This window comes from Pempheris klunzingeri, chromosome 6, assembly GCF_042242105.1.
Source record: "Pempheris klunzingeri isolate RE-2024b chromosome 6, fPemKlu1.hap1, whole genome shotgun sequence".
NCBI lineage: Eukaryota > Metazoa > Chordata > Actinopteri > Acropomatiformes > Pempheridae > Pempheris > Pempheris klunzingeri.
In genome coordinates, this window is record NC_092017.1 from 28,097,181 (window position 1) to 28,120,618 (window position 23,438).

General features: G+C 43.2%; 1 protein-coding gene across 1 annotated transcript in view; it reads right to left on the reverse strand.

Annotated features, from left to right (window-relative positions):
- niban1a (niban apoptosis regulator 1a) overlaps positions 1-23,438 on the reverse strand; it is a 34,278-nt gene that overhangs the window by 3,542 nt on the left and 7,298 nt on the right. Inside the window, exons 2-12 of the mRNA XM_070832135.1 lie at positions 12,480-12,610; positions 11,424-11,552; positions 11,213-11,327; positions 8,946-9,110; positions 7,539-7,654; positions 4,054-4,158; positions 2,826-2,988; positions 2,553-2,740; positions 1,994-2,140; positions 1,154-1,264; positions 206-313 (exon numbers count right to left, since the gene is read on the reverse strand). Of these exons, the coding sequence (XP_070688236.1) occupies positions 206-313; positions 1,154-1,264; positions 1,994-2,140; positions 2,553-2,740; positions 2,826-2,988; positions 4,054-4,158; positions 7,539-7,654; positions 8,946-9,110; positions 11,213-11,327; positions 11,424-11,552; positions 12,480-12,610 (1,478 nt within the window). The remainder of the gene's footprint in view (positions 1-205; positions 314-1,153; positions 1,265-1,993; positions 2,141-2,552; positions 2,741-2,825; positions 2,989-4,053; positions 4,159-7,538; positions 7,655-8,945; positions 9,111-11,212; positions 11,328-11,423; positions 11,553-12,479; positions 12,611-23,438) is intronic.

The window sequence follows — 23,438 nt, forward strand, 5'->3', positions numbered from 1 at the left end:
ACAAAAACAATAATTTTACCTCACAGAACAGTTTGTGTGTTTTTAGTTTTATACTTTATCTGTATTTTCTCTTCTTTCAATGAATGTTAGCAACAGTTCAGAGAGATTTTAGCACCTTTGTGTAAATGACTGCTGTGTGTGTATGTGTATGTGTGTGTGTGTGTGTGTGTGTGTGTGTGTGTGTGTGTGTGTGTGTGAGGCTCACAGTTTTGCAGGTGGGGGCCAGGCTCTTCTTGATGAAGGGCAGAGTGATGGAGACGAGCGCCTCCCTGGAGATCCTCTTCCTCACCGTGCTGCTGTCATAATCATATTGCTGCGGGACACACAGAGGAGACACAACTCATCCATCATCTCTCTCAGGTAGGGAGGGAGGGTGTTTTTAATATTGATCAGGTCTGTAGAAAATATCTCCGGTATTGAGGAGCTGCGTTCCTGCTTCACCTGTGACTAAAACTCTAATTACAACTCATTTTTACAGTAGGATGGTGTCACACTATCTGTGCAGACCTTTAGCATGTGACACGGTTGAAAGTACTTCACAGTATTTCTGCCAAAAAACCTTTCACAGCCGTTATATCGCTCTCAGCACACACACCAGACTACATTCACAAAAACAGGGATTTTATGTCAGAAAACACAGGACTTTGTGTGACCTAACCCTCTTTGTGTTAGTGTGTGACTTTGGTGGTTTAAATTATGATCAACACAATATTATAATAATAATACACACAAAAACACAAACAAATTAACTGGTCGAGGCAGCTGTAGAAAACGAACTCCTGTGTCCTGTTCTCTAAAATCCCTGTTTTAGTGAATGTAGTCTGGTGTGTGTGCTGTTTGTGGTTAAACCAAAAGGATCTTCCAGGTCTCTCTCTGTAGGGATCCTTTCCATGATGCTGTCACACACTTAGAATAACACTCTGAGCCTGTCAGTGGATCAAACAAGCTCTTTTAGTGGACCTACTGTGATCAGGTGCAGTTGTCCCAAAGGATCACGTTGCAGCCATTGCAGCCCGTTTGGTGTCTGCTGGCTGAGGTGATCTACTGGACCAGTTCCAACACTTTTACTACCTACCAGTCACTCACACACCAGGATGTGGACACAGAGGACCCAGGTTCAGGAATACCTTCTTTAAAGTCTCTAAAATCTGACCTTGAGCACTCTGTGTTTGGCCTTTTCGATGGCGGAGCTGGCGTTGTCTGGGTTGTCCTGGACGGCTTTGTACAGGAGCTGCTCGAATGTGTACGCTGTGTTTTCAATCAGCTGGAAGACACACACACACACACACACAGACACACACACACAGGGTGAGATCAGACAGCTGTTTAATGCCCCAAACACAGAGCGGAGAAAAGCAGCTGGAAATCCCATCAGTGTGAATCCTCCCACGTGTGATCCATCGTGTGTTCACTGTTTCAGCTCTGAGCTGCTGAGTCAGCTGACAGGTTCCAGTCAGAAGTGTGTCAGAAACACTGGCTAATAAAATAAGATGAGTCAGAAAGATCCCCCTGTGTGTGTGTGTGTGTGTGTGTGTGTGTGTGTGTGTGTGTCTGTGTGTGTGTGTGTGTCTGTGTCTGTGTGTGTGTGTGTCTGTGTGTGTGTGTGTGTGTGTCTGTGTGTGTGTGTGTTTGTCTGTGTGTGTCTGTGTCTGTGTCTGTGTGTGTGTGTGTCTGTGTGTTTGTCTGTGTGTGTGTGTGTTTGTCTGTGTGTGTGTGTGTCTGTGTGTGTGTGTGTGTGTGTGTGTGTGTGTGTGTGTGTGTGTGTGTGTGTGTGTGTGTCTGTGTCTGTGTCTGTGTGTGTGTGTGTGTGTCTGTGTGTGTGTGTGTGTGTGTGTGTGTGTCTGTGTGTGTGTGTGTGTCTCTGTGTGTGTGTGTGTGTGTGTGTGTCTCTGTGTGTGTGTGTGTGTGTGTGTGTGTGTGTGTGTGTGTGTCTCTGTGTGTGTGTGTGTGTGTGTGTCTCTGTGTGTGTGTGTGTGTGTGTGTCTGTGTGTACCTGCTGCAGGTCGATCTGAGCGCTGTGGATCACACCTGTGATGTGGGAGAAACCAAATCTGTCCTGCAGGTGTTGCAGCTTCTCCTGCAAGGAGCCGATGTTCTGGTAGCAGCTCAGCAGGTTGGGCCGCGCCATGTCAGCGAGAGCCTGGAGGGGAGGGGGGGAGGGAGGAGAAGAGAGAGAGAGGAAGGAGGAGGAGGAGGAGGAGGAGGAGGAGGAGGAGGAGGAGGAGGAGGAGGAGGAGGAGGAGGAGGAAGAGAGAGAGAGAGAGGAAGGAGGAGGAGGAGGAAGAGAGAGAGAGGAAGGAGGAGGAGGATAAACTAGTATTAATAACCTGTTTCATTCCAGTTACTTTATTTTAGTTTTACTAGAAATATAAAATGTTTGACTGAACACGTCACTTGACCAGGAAGTCACCACATTTAGTAAAAGTGACAAAGTAATTGATCCCTCATGACAACAGAGGAGGAAAAGGATCTTCCAGGTCCGTCTCTGCAGGGATCCTCCATACTGAGGTGATCTCCCGGATCACGTTTAGGAGACGATTTGATCTACAAACCTTCTTCAGCTGCTCGTTGTTCCCCTGCAGCAGGACGTCCTGACACACCTGGTCCATGGTCCTCTCGCTCAGCTGCCGTCCCTCCTGGAAGCCGGAGCTGATGGGCTCCATCAGCTCCTCCAGCACCGAGCCCAGGTACGGCTGCACCGACTCGGAGCACAGCTTCTCCGCCGGCTCCGACACTTTGGCTGCAGGAGGGAATAAAGAAGAAGATTTAAAGTCGGGAAAAGAAGCTTCTCACGCGAGGCCGAAGGAGAAGAGTGAAAGCGGCACCTCGGACTCGGTCCTCCAGCTGCCGCCTGGAGCCGAGGATCTGGTCCATGTCGGAGTGGATCAGCACCTCCTGCTGCCGCACGGACGCTCGACACTCGTCCTTCAGCGCCGTGAGTCCCTGCAGCAGGTGCTCCTGCACCAGGACGTACGCCGCCTCCACCGTCTGCAGCACAGACACAGTGACAGAGGAGATTCAGGTTCACAGCCACAGGATTATTGATCACTTCTTTTTATTTGGTTTAACTCATTTTAACCATTTTGTCTGGTTTGGTTTTAATTTAATCCACTTTTGTGATGCTGTCAAGAAAAGTGTTTAATAAATAAGTTTATTATTATTATTATTATAATTATTATTATTAGAACACATCATGTCCTGGTTCAGGGAGAGAGGAGGAGAGAGTTTATGTTTATGTTTATTTGAATGTTTTTCAATAAAGATTTGAGAAAAATAGTTGTTTGTTCTGTAATATTAATTCTAAACTCTCTAAATCTGCCCCTGACAAACCAACCTACCCCCCCATTATAAAAATAGAACAAAAACTAGAATTAAGACTGAAACTAAACAATTTTTTAAAGATTTTTAAACAATAAAAACAAACTGAAACCAGAAAACCTGCTGAAACAAAACAACCCTGAAAACACAAAGAATAAAATCTGTGAGGATATAATATATTTATAATATAATATATTTATAATATAATATATTTATAATATAATATATTTGCTGGAGCTGGAGCCTATCCCAGCTGACATTGGGCGAGAGGCGGGGTCACCCTGGACTGGTCGCCAGCCAATCACAGGGCCACATACAGAGACGGACAACCACTCACACTCACACCTACAGACAATTTACAGTTACCAGTTAACCTAATGTGCATGTCTTTGGATTGTGGGAGGAAGCCGGAGAGAATATGCAAACTCCACACAGAAAGACCCCGAGTTCAAACCGGGATTCGAACCCTGGACCTTCTTGCTGTGAGGCAACAGTGCTAACCACAGCACCACCATGCTGCCCTGTAATATATTTATAATATAATATAATATTTATTCATATAACATAAAGAACAGCTCAGAACAAACTCTTTAAGCATTCAAGAATCCAAACATGAGCAGAGAAGATGTTATATTATCAAGAGGAGGAGAGAGGAGGATGAAGAAGAAGAAGAAGAGGAGGGAAGAAGAAGAGGAGGGAAGAAGAAGAAGAGCATCACGTCTCTGAAACACTCACAGCGAACCAAACCCTCTTCCTCTCCGTCTTCTTGGCTTTGAGGCGAGGCAGCATGTCTTTCTCCAGAGACGGCAGCAGCTGCTCCATCACCAGGTTGGCCAGAACCTGCACACACACACACACACACAGAGATTAGACACACACACACACACACACAGAGATTAGACACACACACACACACACACACACACACAGAGATTAGACACACACACACACAGATTAGACACACCTGGGTGTAAACACCATCTGCCTTAAATGTTATTTGCTCATTAGCAGAAACATTTGGACCCACTGAAGGCAAAAGTTTCCGTGTGCTCGCTGCGTTTAAAACCTTTGAAATACTGAAGTTATAAAACCCAAACTAGGACGAGTTCTGGACCAGCATCAAAATACCCGTCCAGACTGACAGGAGCGGGAAACACGGAGCACATTTTCCAGATTTTCCTCCAAAACCGCAGCGAGAAAACAGCAAATCGTATCTGAGATGAGGAACACGCTGCGTGGGGGACCGTGCTGCTGCGCTGGGGGGTGTTTTTTGGTCACATTTAGAGCTGAAACTATTAATATCAGTCAATCCATTCATCAGATGGCATCAAATAAATCAAAAACAACAATAAGAAATCTGTTTCCAGCTCCTTAAAATGTGAGAATTTGCTGCTGCTGCTCTGTTTCATATCATTCGATCCTCCGGTGTGAGCGATTAGTTTAATGCTTCAGCGCTTTGAGAGGTCAAAAAGACTAGAAAGGAGATATAAAGAGCATGTTTGAGTTTCTGCTCATCGAACAAAACAAAACAGGCAAACAAAAAAAAAAATCAGCAGATGAATTTATGATGAAAATAATCAACTTGAGTCACATTTACTGTTTTAAAAAGTCACTTTGTACAAACTAAAGTGTGTTTTCTAACCAAACAGGACAAAAAAAACACTGAACTCACACTGAAGAAGCTTCCTGGGAATATTTGTGGTGAGTAATCATTGATTAAAAGCACAATAGCAAACATGATGATTGATTAATGAGCGGTCTGAACACACACACACACACACACACACACACACACACACACACACACACACACACACACACACACACACACACACACACACACACACACACACACACACACACACACACACAGCTGCACTGATCTATGATTTATTTTTGCAGTGAAACTGTTGGAGACATTTCATTCATTCCTCTCCTGTCTCAGCCCTGACTGGTGGGCGTGGATCTGTGTGTGTGTGTGTGTGTGTGTGTGTGTGTGTGTGTGTGTGTGTGTGTGTGTGTGTGTGCAAGAGAAAAAAAAATGCTGATGAGTGAGTGTGAGAGCGTGTGGTATGTATTTTTACCACACGTGTATGAACAGCACGCTGAGAGCAGCAAAAACAGGAAATGTCTGACCTATTGCTAAAACAAATTGACTTTAAATGTGTGTGTGTGTGTGTGTGTGTGTGTGTGTGTGTGTGTGTGTGTGTGTGTGTGTGTGTGTGTGTGTGTGTGTGTGTGTGTGTGTGTGTGTGTGTGTGTGTTGTCTTCCTGCTGCGACTCAAACTTCCTTTCACCTCCAGCTAATTTTGAACGAGCACAATGTGAGCAAACAGCAGCACAATGGAGCGTTTAAACCATCATCATGTGGTGGTGGGAGGAGGGTGAGGGGGTGAGGGTGAGGGTGGGGGGGCAGAGAGGAAGATGAGGGGGGAGGAAAGAGAGAAAGAGAGGGTGAGGATGACGGTGTCTGCTGCTGGAGGCTGAAGATCAAAGCGAACGCAGTGAGAGGATGCAAAAGAAACAGAAACATCCAAACACAAGCGCTGGGGCGGATGGATACGCTGCTGCTCAACAAGAAATAGTTCCAGCACATTACTCCCCCCTAAACCCACAAACTGCTCTCAGTCTCTAGTTTACAGTCTTCTTCAGCACAGCAGGATGTTCATTTAGTAGATTATGGTCCATTTAGAGGAAGATACACCAGGAGGGGGGGGGGAGCTTTGGGGGCGGGGCTACCTGCTCACTGACCAATCAGAGGAGGGTCCTGACTAAACCTGACCAATCAGAGTCAAAATGCCAAACTTGAGGCCTTCAAACAAACTGAAGATGCACACGAGTCTGTAACAACCAGCTTGGAAAACAAATCAAAACCCACAAATTTTCCATAGTAGCAGCTATGCTAGCTAGCTTTAGCGTTAGCGCTTTGTGACGCCAAGCCTGAATTATCAGCTCCTTCATTGACCAGCGATGCTCGTCTCCTTCGATTTGATTGGCCAAAGCCAGGTGGTGTCATAACCCCCTGCACAAAGGTGTGAGAGCCACCTTAGAGCTGTTTCCCCCTGCTTGACAGTCTTTATGCTAAGCTAGGCTAACAGCATCCAAATGACTCAGACACGAGCTCCTAATCTTTATTGGAAGTATTGTTCCCAAAATGTTGAACTACTCCTTTAAGACAGTGTCACTACAAGCCCACAAAGTGACATCAAAATGAAACTAAGTTGTTCTATAGAAAGGATTTAAAGATGGAAATAATTATACTTCTTCCATCTTTATTTTCTCCTCTCCCTCATTTCATCTTCCTCCTCTGCTGCAGTTCTGCTCTTGTTTTTAAATTCTGTCAAAGCGATGAACTCGATCCTGGAGACGACTTGTAAAAATTTCATGAAGCAGATATTCAGCAGTGAGACATTTGTCTGCAGAGCAGCAGAGCGTCGAGGCTGAGCTGTGTCTCAGTGATAAAAGTGATGATGGTGATGATGGTGATGATGATGAGCCTCAATTGGCGTCACTGAACGTTTACGACTGAATATTAGCCACTGACAGGCTCAGAGTGTTATTCTAAGTGTGTGACAGCATCATGGAAAGGATCCCTACAGAGAGAGACCTGGAAGATCCTTTTGGTTTAACCACAAACAGCACACACACCAGACTACATTCACTAAAACACTAATTTTACACAGTAGTTGCTGGTCTACTGCCGCCTTGATCAGTTAGTTTGTTTCTGTTCTTGTGTGATTTTGATGTTTTAAAGAGTTAGTTTGGATCCCACACAATATTTGTATAACACACAATAACACAAACAAACTAACTGATTAAGGTCGGGGTATTCCAGCAACTCCTGTTTTCTGTGGGTTAAAATTAGTGTTTTAGTGAATGTAGTCTGGTGTGTGTGCAGAGAGCGATATAACGGCTGTTTGTGGTTAAACCAAAAGGATCTTCCAGGTCTCTCTCTGTAGGGATCCTTTCCATGATGCTGTCACACACTTAGAATAACACTCTGAGCCTGTCAGTGGATCAAACAAGCTCTTTTAGTGGACCTACTGTGATCAGGTGCAGTTGTCCCAAAGGATCACGTTGCAGCCATTGCAGCCCGTTTGGTGGCTGCTGGCTGAGGTGATCTACTGGACCAGTTCCAACACTTTCAGTCATGTCTTTTAAGTCATTCAAACACCAAAATGTGTGTAAAAAGAAGAGCAGAGAGTGAGTGCAGGACATACCCGGACATCACTTCCTATCAGCATGTCCCAGGCCTCGTATTGGCCTTTGTCCTGCCTGTAGAGCTGGATGGCTTTGAGGAAGGCCTGCACCTCACACGTCTTCTTCTTCAGGAAGTCTGACAGGGAGGGAAGACCACGCACACACACACACACACACACACGCACACACACACACACACACACACACACACAGAGGGATTATGGTTAAAGAGCCCTTGGGATTCATCTGCGGCCGGATCACTGTGACAAAGAGCATCCGTCAGCCAACATTAAAACGTACAGCTTCATCAGTGCACTCGGCTGCACGGAGACAACAGCAGGCGACTTTTCATGCGATTAAAAAATGACCTTCACCGCTGCTCGGGAGCCGGTGTGGCAAGCCTGTTGCCGTGGCAACTGTGGAGAGAGAGGCAGCTCGAGTGATGCTACGCAGCCTAAATCCATCTTGCGAGCATCAAACGCTCGGTCGCAGAGGGCTTTGTCAGTATGAAGAACTCACTTGGAATATTTCTATAACATCGTGTTGGAGCCAAATGCTTCTTCAGCCACTGATTATATGATATTAACTGGCATATTTATAGACTAAACAATGAATCAGTGAAATATTAAGAATAAAAAATGCCTTAATGTCTTGAAGAGGGAGTCTTCAAGTATTCTGCTGGGTAAAATTATTGGTTTTGTCAATGGAGTCTGGTGAAAAGACAGAAGCTCTCTTCAAATCCACCAGACTCCATTGAGAAAAACAGTTATTTTACCTCACAGGGATCTCTGTCCCAGTAAGTTAGTGTTTTTTGTGTGTTATTATGTGACTGTGTAGACCTGGAAGATCCTTTTGGTTTAACCACAAACAGCCGTTATATCGCTCTCTGCACACACACCAGACTACATTCACTAAAACAGGGATTTTACCTCACAGAACACAGGAGCTGCTGGTCTACCACTGTCTAAACTGTCAGTATGAAGAACTTACGAATGAATATAATAGGAATATTTTTACATTGTTCTTCCACCACTGATTAAATAATAATAAACTGAACATTTTGGGGGGGGGTTGATTGTTGGATCTTGGGCAGTTTCACTTTTATCTGAAATATTTATAGACTAAACGATGAATCAGAGCTGAAACAATCATTATTATAGTGTAAATACTAATTAATCAGACATTTTTTATTCTTAATATCTGACAGGGCTGGGTAACAAAATGTGTGTGTAAAGCACTGAAAGCTGCCGGTGAATAAATAATCTCCTTAGATTCCTGATTCAAGCCGAACTTCTGTTGATTTTACAGCGATTTAATCTAGACGGAGTTCTTGTACGGTGGCTTGTGGTCGCACTGAAAGTGTCCTAAAAAGAGTTGAGGCAGAGGACGGTGAAGCTGCTGTATCTCCTCTACGCCTGAGGCCTCACCTTGGTTCTGATGTCTGATGCAGTCGGACAGGATGGAGAGGAAGGCGGCCTGCTTGGCCTGCTGTCTGAAGCAGAAGTAGGAGTCTCTCCTGTACGGCAGACGCAGGTAGACGGGAAACTGTCCAGGCATCCCCGACAGAGGAGGAGCAAAGTCCTCCTTCACATCTGAAACAGGAAACATCAGCGTCTGTTAGTGTAGAGTCCTGATAACTTTAGTTACCTGGCAACATTATGGAAAGGATCCCTGCAGAGAGAGACCTCGAAGATCCTTCTGGTTTGGTCTGCACACACACCAGGCTCCATTCACAAAAACACTAATTTTACCTTGCATGGGACAGGTGCTGCTGGTCTGCTGCTGCCTCAGTGGGTTATTTATTGTGTTCTTTATTTGTGTTGTTGGTTATTTGTCTGTGTGTGACTTTGGTGTTTTAAACAGTTCGTCTGGATTCAAACTAACGTGTGAAAGCACCAGAGTCACAGCAGGAGACCAGCAACTCTTGTCTTCTGTAAGATAAAATCACTGTTTTTGTCAATGGAGTCTGGTGAAAAGACGAAAAGACACATAACCTGCTAATGTGTCCAATACTTTGGTTCTTATATCGTTTCTTCAAGGCTACCAGACTCCATTCACAAAAACAGTAATTTTGCTTCACAGAACAGGAGAGTTGCTGGTCAACTGCTGTGACTCTGGTGCTTTAACACGTTAGTTCAGATCCAAATGAAGTCTTTAAAAATACCAAAATCACACAATAAACACAAACAAACTATCTGATCAAGGCAGCAGTAGACCAGCAACTCCTGTGTTCTGCAAGGTAGAATAACTGTTTTTGTCTATGGAGTCTGGTGGGTGTTCAAACATGCTCATTGGTGGAGCTTAATGCATCCTAAGATTTCCTGTTTATGTATATGTGTGTGTGTGTGTGTGTGTGTGTGTGTGTGTCCTAAACAATGTTCCTACCAAATTCCTTCAGTCCTCTTTGCCCCCCAAACTCCCACCTGAGCTGCTTTTAGCTTCGCTGAGCAGCACCTGTGGGTGGGAGTTTATTGTTCGAAACCACAGTGGGAATCACAGCGAGTTTGTCTTCTCGTGGGGCGAGGATTAAACACGGATAAAGGTGTAAACAAAACGTCCGAGCTTTTAATCCCAGTGGATTAAATACAACAAAATGAATGAATGAAAAGTAGCTCATAGAGTCTGTAAATGTAAATCTGTATTTGGAGTCATTCTAAAGGACCTTAAATTTATTCTTACATGACACATTTCTGCAGGTTAATCTGTAAGAAATGCATCAGAGAGTTATGAGTGTGAAGCATCCCTGCTTTTTCTTTCATGAATCTGTAACAAACGGGTGAACAAAGACACTCGGCGCTTCCCTTCATGAGAGATCGTGTTTGTGTGCAAACAGCCAAACGACAGCGTTACATAAGAGGCTCATCGTCTGCAGAGTTTATGTCTCCACATCAGCCAGCGGAGGCCGAGATGAGCCTGACGACTGGCAGCGGGTCAAATACCTGCAGGAACACTGTGTCCCGAGACAGAAAATACCCTCTGCAGGACACACACCTCTTATCTTAAGCCTTAATCTAATATAGGAAGAGTCTGAGATACAGAAACAAACCCGACTAACTTCAGGAATCCTGGTTTATCACAGGTTGAATATCAGTTATCAACCTTTGTGTGTGTTGTCTTGCAAACTGATGCGACTTTTCTCATGTCGCTGACTGTGGAACCGTTATATTTTTCTCTTTTGATATATTGAAACACACGTTTTAACAGTTCAAGATGATAAAGAAATCCAAAAAGAAGATTTACAACAACACTAAATCAATTTTAAGTCTCTTAAGACTCAGACTGTATCTTAACATACAAGAATATATGTTTTGTAAATGTAAAAAGTAAGTATGAGTGACGAATGCCTGTTTTGGCCCTATTCTTACATATTTTGCTGTCTAAATGACTTGTAGAAACAACCACTATATCGCTCTCTTCAAAGCCACCAGACAAAAACACTAATTTTATTTTATAGAACACGGGACTTGCTGATCTACTGCTGCGACTCTGGTGCTTTAACACATTAGCTCAGATACAAACTAAGTTTTTAAAAACACTAAAGTCACACAATTACTCGAACAAACATACCAATTGATGCAGCAGTAGACCAGCAACTACCATCATCTGGGAGCTAAAATCAGTGTTTTTGTGAATGGAGTCTGGTGTGTGTGCAGAGAGCTCTTTTTTGGTGCTATTACTATTGTCTGTTACTCACTGGTGTCATCAGGGAAGCACTTGTCCACCATGGCCATGTACTTCTCCTCTGTGGTCAGGACAGTGCCCCCTGTTGGCAGTAGCTTCTGGCGGGGGGGAACTCCTTTGACAAAAGTCTGATGAAACAGAAAAAGAGCAGAGGGTGAGAGGAGGGCAGCTCCTTTTGGGTGGCAGCGTATCGATCAGCGCCGGTGCTCTGGTTTCCTGCTCACCTCCAGACTGTCGTGACACTCCAGGCAGTAGTTGGCTCTCACCACCACGTACCTGTCCCTCCACTTCCTGGTTTCGTCAAAGTAAAGGACGCAGTCCTCATACAGCACCTCGGCTTCCTCAGGAGCCTCCTGGTCAACACACAAAACGACAGACGGCTGAAAATGTGGCAGGAATTTGAGTTTTTCCTCTGAATTCTCTCTGCAAGGAAAAAGCTTAAATCCACCCATTGACAAAACCAATTTTTAAAATATGAGAAACCCTGCTAAAAACACAGACATACCAAATAACAAAAAAGACATTTCTTCCAGGAATCAGTGTACCTAGTACTCTCAATAACTCTTGCAACTCCCTTTGCTCTGTGAGGTAACATTACTGTTTTTAATCAACAGGGTCTGGTGGGTGTACAAACGTGCTCATCGGTGCAGTTAATCTTCCCCACCAGTAGCCAAATCCTCCTCCTATCGTTTGACCACTTTTAAAGTATCTGTTACTCCCAATGAATCAAACAAACTAACCGATCAAGTCAGTGCTAGCCCAGCGAATCACGAGTTCTGCAAGGTAAAATCACTGTTTTTTTCAATGGAGTCTGGTGGGGGTGCAAACGTGTGGTAGTTGGTGCGGTTTGTCCTCTCAACCAGTAACCGAAAGCTCTCATTTGTTCTCCATTTTTAAGGTATCTCTAACTCCTTAAAACTCAAATGAACTAACCAATCAAGGCAGCAGTAGAAAAGTAAATCCTGTGTTCTGCAAGGTAGAATTACTGTTTTTGTGAATGGAGTCTGGTGGGTGTGCAAAAGCGCAAGTCGGTGCTGTTTATCAGCCCCACCTGCAACCAAATCCTATCATTCATTTCAGTACTTGTAAAGCACCAGTTTCTCCCAATAACTTAAGTAAACTCAAGGCAGCAGTAAACCTGCAACTCTTGAGTTCTGCAAGGTAAAATTACTGCTTTTGTGAATGGAGTCTGGTGTGTGTGCTCGTTGGTGCTGTTTATCCACCCTGCCTGTAACCAAATCCTCTGGCGGCTGCTGATTGAGGACATTGAGGACACGTACCCTCTGTTTGAGCAGCTGCGTGATCTTCTCCTTGTGCTGCTCCAGATCATCTTCAACCTCTGAGAAACGAGCCACGGAGAACTGCCTCCTGTAGTACGGGCTGAACTCCTTCAGTTTAGCCTCGGCCTGGCCTGCAGGGAAGAAAGAGCAACAAAAAAAAAAGCAGAGATTAATCTCGACACCAAACACTGAAGCTGGAATTCTGGTCAGATTTCAGCCCAACAATAAGAAAAGGAGTGTTCAGGTGGAGGAGGGGCGAGCTGTTACAGGTAGACGATGACATACGAACCAGGAAGTCCAGTATGAGGGCGCCTCAAACACAAATAATAATAGAAATATGAAGCTGTCAGTGTAACAGTAGAGATGTGAGTCTTTTCTGTGTAAAAACTCAAAAGTTTAAAGAACAAGTCAGTTGAAACAGCCGTTAGATTGTTCGGTTCACTGCCACCAAACTCCATTGACAAAAACAGCAGTTTTACCCAGGAGCTGTTGCTCTCCTGCTGCCTCGATTGGTGGGTTTGTTTATGTTACTGTGGGACTTTGGTGGTTTAAAGGGTCAGTTTGGATCCAGCCCAATAATTAATAAAACACACAATAACACAAAACAACTAGCTGTTCAGGGCAGCAGTAGACCAGCCACTCTCATGTTCTGTCAGGCAAAAATTACTGTTTTTCTCAATGGAGTCTGGTCCCAGAGTTCTCCTTTGACTTAAAGTTTTTATTGAACTGAACCTAATGAGAAACATTTTGGAAAAAACACGCACAATTCACATTCTTACGTTCCTATATAGTGTCATCACGGATATGCTTCATGTTATTTATATTCTCTGGTTCCAGCTTCTCCAGTGAAATGAATTTCTTCTGTCTTCTGAGTGTTTTTTGCACAAAACAGAACATCTGGAGGCGTCGTTTTCGACTGTTCTTCACAATTATCTGTCTACTTTAAGTAATTAATAAATCAATTACTAATTCATAAATTGCAGCCCTGAATTTGACCTCATTTGACCCTAAACTGTTTCTCCCAAAATGTTGTGACTTTGTCTTTAAGACTCATTTGCATAAAGAGAACTCACACTCAACCACAATGAAGCTGCAGCTGCTCAAAACTTTCTGGACGTCTGTGCAAAGTCACGGCTGCCAAAAAGGCCTCACACGCCACAAAATCTCATCTTTTCTAACACTCATTTTCCATCTCTTCCTCCCTTGCTGAGACGAGCCAAGAAGTCCTCCTTCTCCGGCCGGGATAACAAACACCAGATGATATCACACTGTACCCGAGCTGATCTCTTGGTGGATCGTATGAGTAATCTACAAGTGTCCAATCAGAGTGTCCGAGGTCACTCTGACTGGTGGTCCCTCCTGTGGTCCCTCAGCCTCCGACTGCTGGCAGCAGATTCACATGATTAGTGCGAGACAAGAAAAACCTCTCAGATTTCGCCCCGTCGCTGCTGAACCGGGCCAGATTCCCCACGCGGAGGAGTTCGGTTTCTTAGGAAAAACCAAACAAAGATCAGGCCACGTAGAAACTGAAGAAAGAAGAGTTTTCCCTTTTTTTTTTTATTTCCTCACTGTTTTCTGTCTTTTTCTCTCTCCTGCACGGCTGCAAACCACATCACCGGGAAAGAGAGAGAGAGAGAAACCCCTTAAAGGAACATTACGCAGCTTTAAAATGCTCAATATCCACAAACTATTACGGGTAATTCCCGGTGACACATCCTCCACTTAGCGGGCAAACACGCCCGAGCGTGCGGCTGCTGTTTATTCTCAGCGTTATGATATGTCGGGGGGGGCTGGGGCTGATGGCTCTGTCATTATCCCGCCGGGCAGGAGATGTGCCACGACCGCCGGCGGCATGTTGCCATGGTGACGTAAACCGGCGGCGCAGCATCACACACACACACACACACACACAGTCCAGGACTGAAAAAACATGGGTTACAGGGCGGAGAGACGGGGAGAAAGTAGTCCCCTTATTTTTTACCTTAGAATTGACCCAACAACAATAACGGTGGAATTAAGGGGACATTTTTTTTGTGTGTATTTGTGGACAATAAAGTTTTTTTTAAATTGGATTGTGAGAGGATAATTAGTAGATTGGATATCAATTAAATAACATTTTTGTAAATGCATTTAATGGCCTTAAATGTTCAGATAAGGTGGATTTTTACCTTAAAATTACATTTATTTTCCTGCTAAATGCTGATTAACAGATATTAATTACCTTAAAGTTCATTGATGGAAGTTTCTATTGACTGTATACTGTAACCCAAAGCCTTCTCTTAATTTAGAAAATAAAAAAAAGCCTTTAATTTTCTGTTAATGTGAAAATTTTTACCTTAAAATCACTTTAAATGTATTTTCCTAACATAATTAGGGTTGTAATTTGATTTTAAGGAGATAATAATCAATAGATACATTCATGGACTGTAATATAATTACTGTGGGTATCTTTTAATGAATTAAGGGCCTTAAACATTTAATGGAATTAAATCTTTCTACCCCTCAAAAAAACCTTAAATATTAACTTAGGATCTTCTTAAGATCCAAAGTTGAGGCAGCTATATGTTGTATGTTATTTTGTTGTTATTAAACTCCTTAATTGATCCATTAAAGAGGCTTTAATACATCTCTACAATCTATTAGCTAGTTCTACCTTAAATCTGGGTTAACTGAAGGCTCACTAATAACCCCTTACTGTATTTCAGGGCCCTAATTTAAACCAACTTAAATCAAACCTTAAGGTGTTTTTAAGATGTTTATCTGGCTGAATTAAGAGATGAGGGAGTCTGGTGTGTTTTAAGGGAAAAGCTGAGGATGAGTTTTACAGGGATGTTGTTGTTTCAGGCTGTGAGTCAGCGAGAGGCTTTTCTGTTTCTGCTCTCGGGGGACGACCTTGTTTTTTCCTCCGTCGTGAACAATACAAGGAGAGTTCGTTAGTACAGAGCATTTTAAAGTGAAATGGGAGACAAAGTGCAAAAGAAACCCCCCGAAAATAAGCAAATAAGAACAAGATCAGTAGAGATATCTCCAGATATTGACGACCCCACCTGACCCCCACTGTTATACTGTCTGTTTTCATTGTGTCACCTCGTGTCTTTGTGACACCTGGACAGAAAAGTGTCGTATAACACGAGTAAAGTCCTGCTCGCTCACTCGCTCACTCGCTTCGTCCTGCTCAGAGCCGATTTGCGTGTCGTGGCCCTCGTTTATGCAAAATGTCTCCGGCCGCTGTTTGATTAATGTATTCCCTTTTTGGGTTAAATGGATATGCAAATACAGGAAGGTGGCCGGAGGAGAGATGAACTATTCAGACACAGCTTCAGACAATGAAGTTTAAATATGGAGGATTTGTTTGCTATGGCTTCTTAGATGCTGGTAAAGTAAATATCTTTTATCTCACCTGTTATCGGGCCATTAAGTAACCTGCTATCAGGTGTTATCACTACAATAAACATGTGGATAAAGATGTGAAAACTCCGAACTCTGGTATTTTTAATCCTGGAAACTATTTCTACATATTTTGGTGTCTAAATTACTTGTAGGTGCAAAAATTTCCGGAATTTCAGCAGATCGCTTCCACTTGTACTGGTAGTAATGGCTGTAATGTAAATCCATGCATCAAGTAGGTCCACTAAAAGTGCTTGTTTGATCCACTGACAGGCTCAGAGTATTAATCTAAGTGTGTGACAGCATCATGGAAAGGATCCCTACAGAGAGAGACCTGGAAGATCCTTTTGGTTTAACCACAAACAGCCGTTATATCGCTCTCTGCACACAAACCAGACTACATTCACTAAAACAGGGATTTAACGCAGGAGATACTGGTCTACTGCTGCCTCGATCGGTTAGATTGTTTGAGTTATTGTGCGACTTCTGTGTTTTAAACAGTTAGTTCAGATCCAACATAATACTTCTGTAACACTCATTAACACAAACAAACTCACCAATGGAGGCAGCAGAAAACCAGCAAACTCCTGTGTTCTGTGAGGTAAAATTACTGTTTTTCTCAATGGAGTCTGGTGTGTGTTTCTGCTTAAACAAAAAAGGGTCTTATCTTGAATGGATGGAGTTGCCCCAAAGGATCATGTTGCTGCCATTTGCTGCCAGCAGAGATGACCAAAGGTTTTAATACCAACTAGTTATTTCAAAAGTGCGGCCAAAGCTTTCACCGTTTTGTTCCTTTGCCATAATCCAATTTCTCTTGGTGAAAATTATAATTATTATCAATTTTTATTGAGTTTTAAAGTGTGGCGGTGAATTCTTTATGCTTCTTTAAAAAAGTTTTTAATGTAGAAACTGGGCTTTTGCTTTTTTTTATAAATCAAGGGGAGAGTTTGAAGTAAATCTGGGGGCAGTGTTGCTTTTTTAAAATCTTCCCCACCCAAATAATGTTCCTACAGTCCCTCAGAAATCAGTTTGGGCTCGGACAACTTGATATTTTACATCCAAAACAAATAATTACACCTGAAAATGACCACAGATCGCTCACAGTTACTGGTTTCTTTTTTTTTTTTTGTTTTCCAAGAGGAAGTTCGGATTAATCAGCATTTCTGTAAACAAGCCAGTGCGAGCCATCTGCCCACTTCTCATTTTCTGTCCTCTGGCACGAGGAGCGACACGAGCGTCAATTTAAAACTGAATCCTGAGCAAAGCGGAGAACACGTGATTGTGTGGAGCCACGTTAGCAGCAGACTCTCCTTCAGCTCAGGACGTCTCTTTACTGAGGGGCGTCCCAGCGTTTTGTTCCCCGGTGGAGACAATTTAGTCCAATGCGAGTTTCTCACCCACGCTTTGCTTCAATCTGCCAACACACACTTAACAACTTTTCTGGGCTTTAAGAAAGTTTTGTCATGAATTAATCTCTGTGGTGTAAAAGTTTGGGTGGATGCAAAAAAAAGCTATTAAAAAGCTTTGATTTCTCAGCATCAAATGTGCGCCACCTGACAACCGGTCCAAGCCAGAGTCCAACCAAGAACGTGCTGCAATGGCTGCAAAGAAATCCTTCTGGGACAACTGCACCTGATCAAAATACGTCCACTAAAACTGCTTATTTTTGCCACAGAGTGTTATTCTAAGTGTGTGACAGCATCATGGACAGGATCCCTACAGAGAGAGACCTGGAAGATCCTTTTGGTTTAACCACAAACAGCACACACACCAGACTACATTCACTAAAACAGGGATTTTACCTCACAGGACACAGGAGCTGCTGGTCTAATGTTGCCTCAAACAATTACTTTGTTTGTGTTATTGTGTGTTACACAGGTATAGTGTTGAAGCCAAACTAAGCCATTAAAACACCAAAGTCACACATTAGCACAAGCAAACTCACCGATCAAGGCAGTGGTGGACCAGCAACTCACATGTAAAATCACTGTTTTTGTGAATGCAGTCTGGTGTGAGCAATATAACGGCTGTTTGTGGTTAAACCAAAAGGATCTTCCAGGTCTCTCTCTGTAGGGATCCTTTCCATGATGCTGTCACACACTTAGAATAACAATGAGTGGCAAAAGTTTTTGGGTGTAACCTACCAGTTATTTCGAAACCAAATTATGTAAAAAGTCCAGGAGTCCTGGTTTACAAATACCAGAGTTAATCTTTACAAAGCAGGAGGTAATACACTGTAATACTCTATGAAACTAAAACAGTATAACAACATATAAAACACTGCTGCAGGAAAACATCTCACACCTGTTGCACACAGACAAGAGCACGAGAGCCACACCTGTGGACTAATCCGTGCTGTAGGTGTATCTCAGCTGTAAACACACACATCTAGCCTGTGAGTATTGTATTCAGACAAACTTGAAAAGATGCCAGCCTTTCCTTTAACTAGAACTGAGGCTGGTATGTGAGTGTTTGGTATGTGAACTATGAGTCAGAGCCTGTGTGCAGGACGAGTGATGCAACAGCTCGACTACAACACCTCCCCGTTTCACTGGAGAGACCTGTTCATCCACATACATATTCATCTGTGCACAAAAGGGCTTTAATGCAGGTATCGTTTGGCTGGAGAAGTTCTGATTCTACTTGGTAGTGGGACATTATATCGCTCTCTTCAAAGCCACCAAACTCCATTGACGAAAACAGTAATTTAACACGGCAGAACATGAGAGTTGCTTGTCTACCGCTGCCTCGGTTGGTTGGCTTGTTTTTGTGTTATTCTGTGACTCTGCTGTTTCAAAGGGTTACTGCAGATCCTACACAATATTTGTGTAACACACAATGACACAAATAAACTGACGATCAAGGAAGCAATAGACCAGCAACTCCTGTGTTTTGTGAGGTAAAATCCCTGTTTTTGTGAATGGAGTCTGGTGTGTTTGAAGAGAGCGATATAACGGCTGTTTGTGGTTGTCACAAAGGGTAAAGTTTTAGTACCTACTAATCATCTTGAACCCTAAATATGTAAAGTTAGGGCCCAGGCTTGAAAATACTGTGGTTATCCATAAAAATTTATTGTGCACCAATATCCAGCTCTATTTTTGGAACATCCTACAAGCAGAAAACAGGAGACTAAGAACAAAACCTCCTCAGCAGAAGAAGCATAAACTAAATCAAAGGTTCCCAGCAGTGTTTTATCTCAGCTAACAGGAAAAGGCTGTTACATCTACTAACTAAACTAATCTCCACATCTCTGCTAAAAACACACCTAGCAGAAAGATGGAGTTAAGAAGTTTTACTCCACAAACAGCATGTTGTCACAGGTCTCATTTCCTCATGAAACAGGATACTGAGGCACAACGATCTCTACAGGTGGAAAGATTTACACACATGAAACAGCGCTTCACGATGAAGCCAGAATAAAGTTGGTTCATGTTTTCTGGAAGTGTCCCTCTGTCCTGAAAACATCCCCTCTCTGTTTCTCCGTCCTCAGCGTGAACACCAGGTTAGCCCTTGGAAAAATAATAATATTTGCAGGTTTAACTGCAGCCAAGAGGACGATAACAGACTCTGAGAAACGTTGAGTCACTTTGGGATCATAGAAAGATTGTTAGATATAATACAGCATAATTAATATAATTCAATAATCACAGGAATCCACTGTAGCTGGTTCTCAGATAAACTTTGATATAAAGTAATCAAGCCAAAACACACATTACACTTTATCATACTTCTTCTTTTCTTTCCTGTTGCTATGGTGACATGTATGTAGTTTGTTTGTATGTGATTAGAAAATGAAAAAGTGAATTTCTGCATAATGAAAAGGTGGATTTGAATTGTCCAACAGGTAAATCATGTGAGAACAACAGATTATCTTTGTGGTGGTCTGAGGGTGTGTGTGTGTGTGTGTGTGTGTGTGTGTGTGTTGACATGACAACACACGTCATTTGTGTTTTCACACACACACACACACAAGCACAGAGACACTGCTGACGTCCACACGTCGAGTCAGAGCTCATCAATTAAAAAAAAATATGATTAATGAAGAAGTTAAACGTAGAAACAGACTCAGAAATGATGAATGTCAGTTTGTACATGTGTGACCTGTGAAGTCGTCTTTGTGTCGTCAGTCAGGAAATACCTGCCACACCGAGCAAGTCAGAGCACGGCAGAAAAATGTTGGTCAGAATATACAACGAGAGAGTGTGTGTGTGTGTGTGTGTGTGTGTGTGTGTGTGTGTGTGTGTGTGTGTGTGTGTGTGTGTGTGTGTGTGCATTTGTGGGTTTTGGCCTCTTTTTATTTTGAGAACACAACCACTGCGTTTTCACTTTTCTTTTACATATAAGCCATCACTGCTTCTCTTCTGTTTATTATTTCTTACTATTTTTCTTGATTTTATTAATTGTACCATTTTCTTTTTCTTTTTACAATGATCTCATTATTATTTGACACTTTATGTTTGTTATATTCATATTTTTGTCAGTTAGCACAAGCATTAACACAGGCTTTAGCTCCAATTGGCAGGAGCATTAGCCTCAGTTAGCACGAGCAGCACGAGCATTAGCCCCAGCTAGCACGAGCAGCACGAGCTTTAGCCCCAGTTAGCACGAGCAGCACTAGCGTTAGCCTCAGTTAGCACAAGATGCACAAGCATTAGCCCCAGTTAGCACGAGCAGCACATGCGTTAGCCTCAGTTAGCTCCAGTTAGCACGAGCAGCACAAGCGTTAGCCTCAGTTAGCACGAGCAGCACAAGCGTTAGCCCCAGTTAGCATGAGCAGCACGAGCGTTAGCCGTATTTTGTATATTTATGTATTTTCACAGACAAACTCAGACTTTACTGACTTTTGGCTCAAAAAACTAAAATAAAAAAGGTAAAGGACGACACAGACAATATAACTTAAACTTAACCGGTGGTCCAAGTTCATATCCGATGGGAGAAAGCTTAAAAATCTTTGTTATAGTGCAGAACTTTTATCCAGATGATAGATGATGATATAAGACACAGGAAGTTACGTCAATAAATATCTGGTTTTACTGCTCCGATGTCATTTCACTGACATTAAAGATGCTCAGAGCTCCGTCTGACTTTCACGCCTCGATCGCCAAACTGGAGGAGCTGCTTCAGACGCGTGTCACCATATGAGAGCTTTACTGACACAATAAATAAACTCATCTGTCCATCAGCGACTTTGACAGGCGGCGGAGCCTGTTCGACTCGCCATCGTGCCCTCAAACCATCATACCTGGATGATGTTAAGTAGGAAACCTCAAGGTCTCCACCCTAGCTGAATTTCTGCTGACGTCTTTACCTCCATTCCTCATGTTTACACTCAAAATATCTACTGCAAGCGGAAAGCGCCGAACATTGTGACTTTTTCTACTCTCAGGACGCCATTTTTAACAGCGTGTAGCGTCAAATGATGCCTTAAAAAGCCGTAAAACCCTGATTAACGTTAAAATGCTGCTTTAAATGCCATGAAACTCTGACAAAACAACACTTTTTATGGTGTTTTTCATGCCGTAATCAGACCTTTTTGCACGGCCAGTTAGCTCCAACTTTCTGTCAAAGTTTGAACGCTGCCCTGACAATATTTGGCACTTTCCACTTGGCATAAATAACCTGCATGCAGGCGTGAACTTTCAGCCATCAAGACTCAAACTCTGACTCAGAGGAGCGTCGAATGTGGCCAAAAGTATGTGGAAACCCGTCGTGGTTGGGCGGCGCCCCGTTGGTTCCAATGAATGAATGGTGTTCTTTAACTTTGTGTCAACAGTTTGTTTTTGTCCCTTTCTTGTTTCAACATGACAGCGCCCCCCCACCCCCACCCCCCCACTCCTCCATGCACGGAGCCACCGTCATAAAAAACCAGTTTCCCCAGTTTGGTGTGAAAGGCCCTGACTGGTCTGCAGGGTTTAGTGTCGTCTGGATTTTATTGATTCTGTGTTGTGTTGGGTTTATTCTGATTCTTCGACAGCTCTGCTTATTTCACAGGGGAAAATCATCTAAAAACTTGAACTCTAGAAGGTAAAAACAGTTTTAAACTGTTTATTTAAAACCCTCTGCTCTCTGAACGCTGCGTCTGCGTCCTCGCTGCTGTTTCTTCTTCTGGTGACGTCGTTTCTTGGAGGACCTTCTTCTTCTTCATGTCCCTAAAATGTGTCCAACCTCAGCTAGAAGGTTCCAGAAGTCACGGAAGCAGAATGAGTGAGAAAAGACTTCAGACTGGGAGAAACATGGAGAAAATCCAGGAATCAGACATGTTGTTCATCAGAGGAGACTAAAGAAAGACAGAGAACATGTTGATCCAGAACAACAGTGGATCTAAAGATCTGTGAACCTCCAGAGGAGATCTGAACTGTTTCAGGTTTTACTTTCTGAGCGACGGAGATCTGATAGAACAGAAAGATTTCAGAGCCTCCACTGGTGTTTGGTGTTTCTGCTTATTGTCCTCATTGTGGCTTCCATAGGCCATAAGAGAATCTGCTCAGTTTTCAAAATAAAAGCCCCCCTGCAGACTGTCAGTGGTATATTCCAGCAGCACATCAGTATTATTCTCTAATGGGGGGGCACCAGGCCAGACGTCAGCCGCTCAGAGGGTTTTTAACACCATGACGACCAGAAGTTCATCTGGGATGGAGAAACACTCTGACTGTGACTTTAGCTGCTGTCTGTAGCTGCAGCACAACAAAGCAGGAAGTACATCCAAGAAACACATTTAAAGCAGCAGAAGAAGAAACGAGGCCTGTTTGATCCTGTTGGAAACACATTTAAAGCAGCAGAAGAAGAAACGCGGCCTGTTTGATCCTATTAGAAACACATTTAAAGCAGCAGAAGAAGAAGAAACGCAGCCTGTTTGATCCCGTTAGAAACACATTTAAAGCAGAAGAAGAAGAAGAAACGCAGCCTGTTTGATCCCGTTAGAAACACATTCAAAGCAGCAGAAGAAGAAACGCGGCCTGTCTGATCCCGTTAGAAACACATTTAAAGCAGCAGAAGAAGAAACGCGGCCTGTTTGATCCCGTTAGAAACACATTTAAAGCAGAAGAAGAAGAAGAAACGCAGCCTGTTTGATCCCGTTAGAAACACATTTAAAGCAGAAGAAGAAGAAGAAACGCAGCCTGTTTGATCCCGTTAGAAACACATTTAAAGCAGAAGAAGAAGAAGAAACGCAGCCTGTTTGATCCCGTTAGAAACACATTTAAAGCAGCAGAAGAAGAAACGCAGCCTGTCTGATCCCGTTAGAAACACATTTAAAGCAGCAGCAGAAGAAGAAACGTAGCCTGTCTGATCCCGTTAGAAACACATTTAAAGCAGCAGAAGAAGAAACGCAGCCTGTTTGATCCACTAGGACTACGTTAGGACTCTGGGTGCAGAGAGACTGAAACCAGAGGAGTGGAGGAGGCTGTTACAGCGGCACATTAACGACCAGCGTTCAGCTGTCCACACACTTTTGGCCGTGTGGTGCAGAGGAGCAGCTCGCCTGCAGACAAAATTCTCCCAACGTGTCGTCACAGCAGAGAGTGAATTTAAATCAGTCACAGATGATTCTGCTCGATCTGAACATCTCACTCT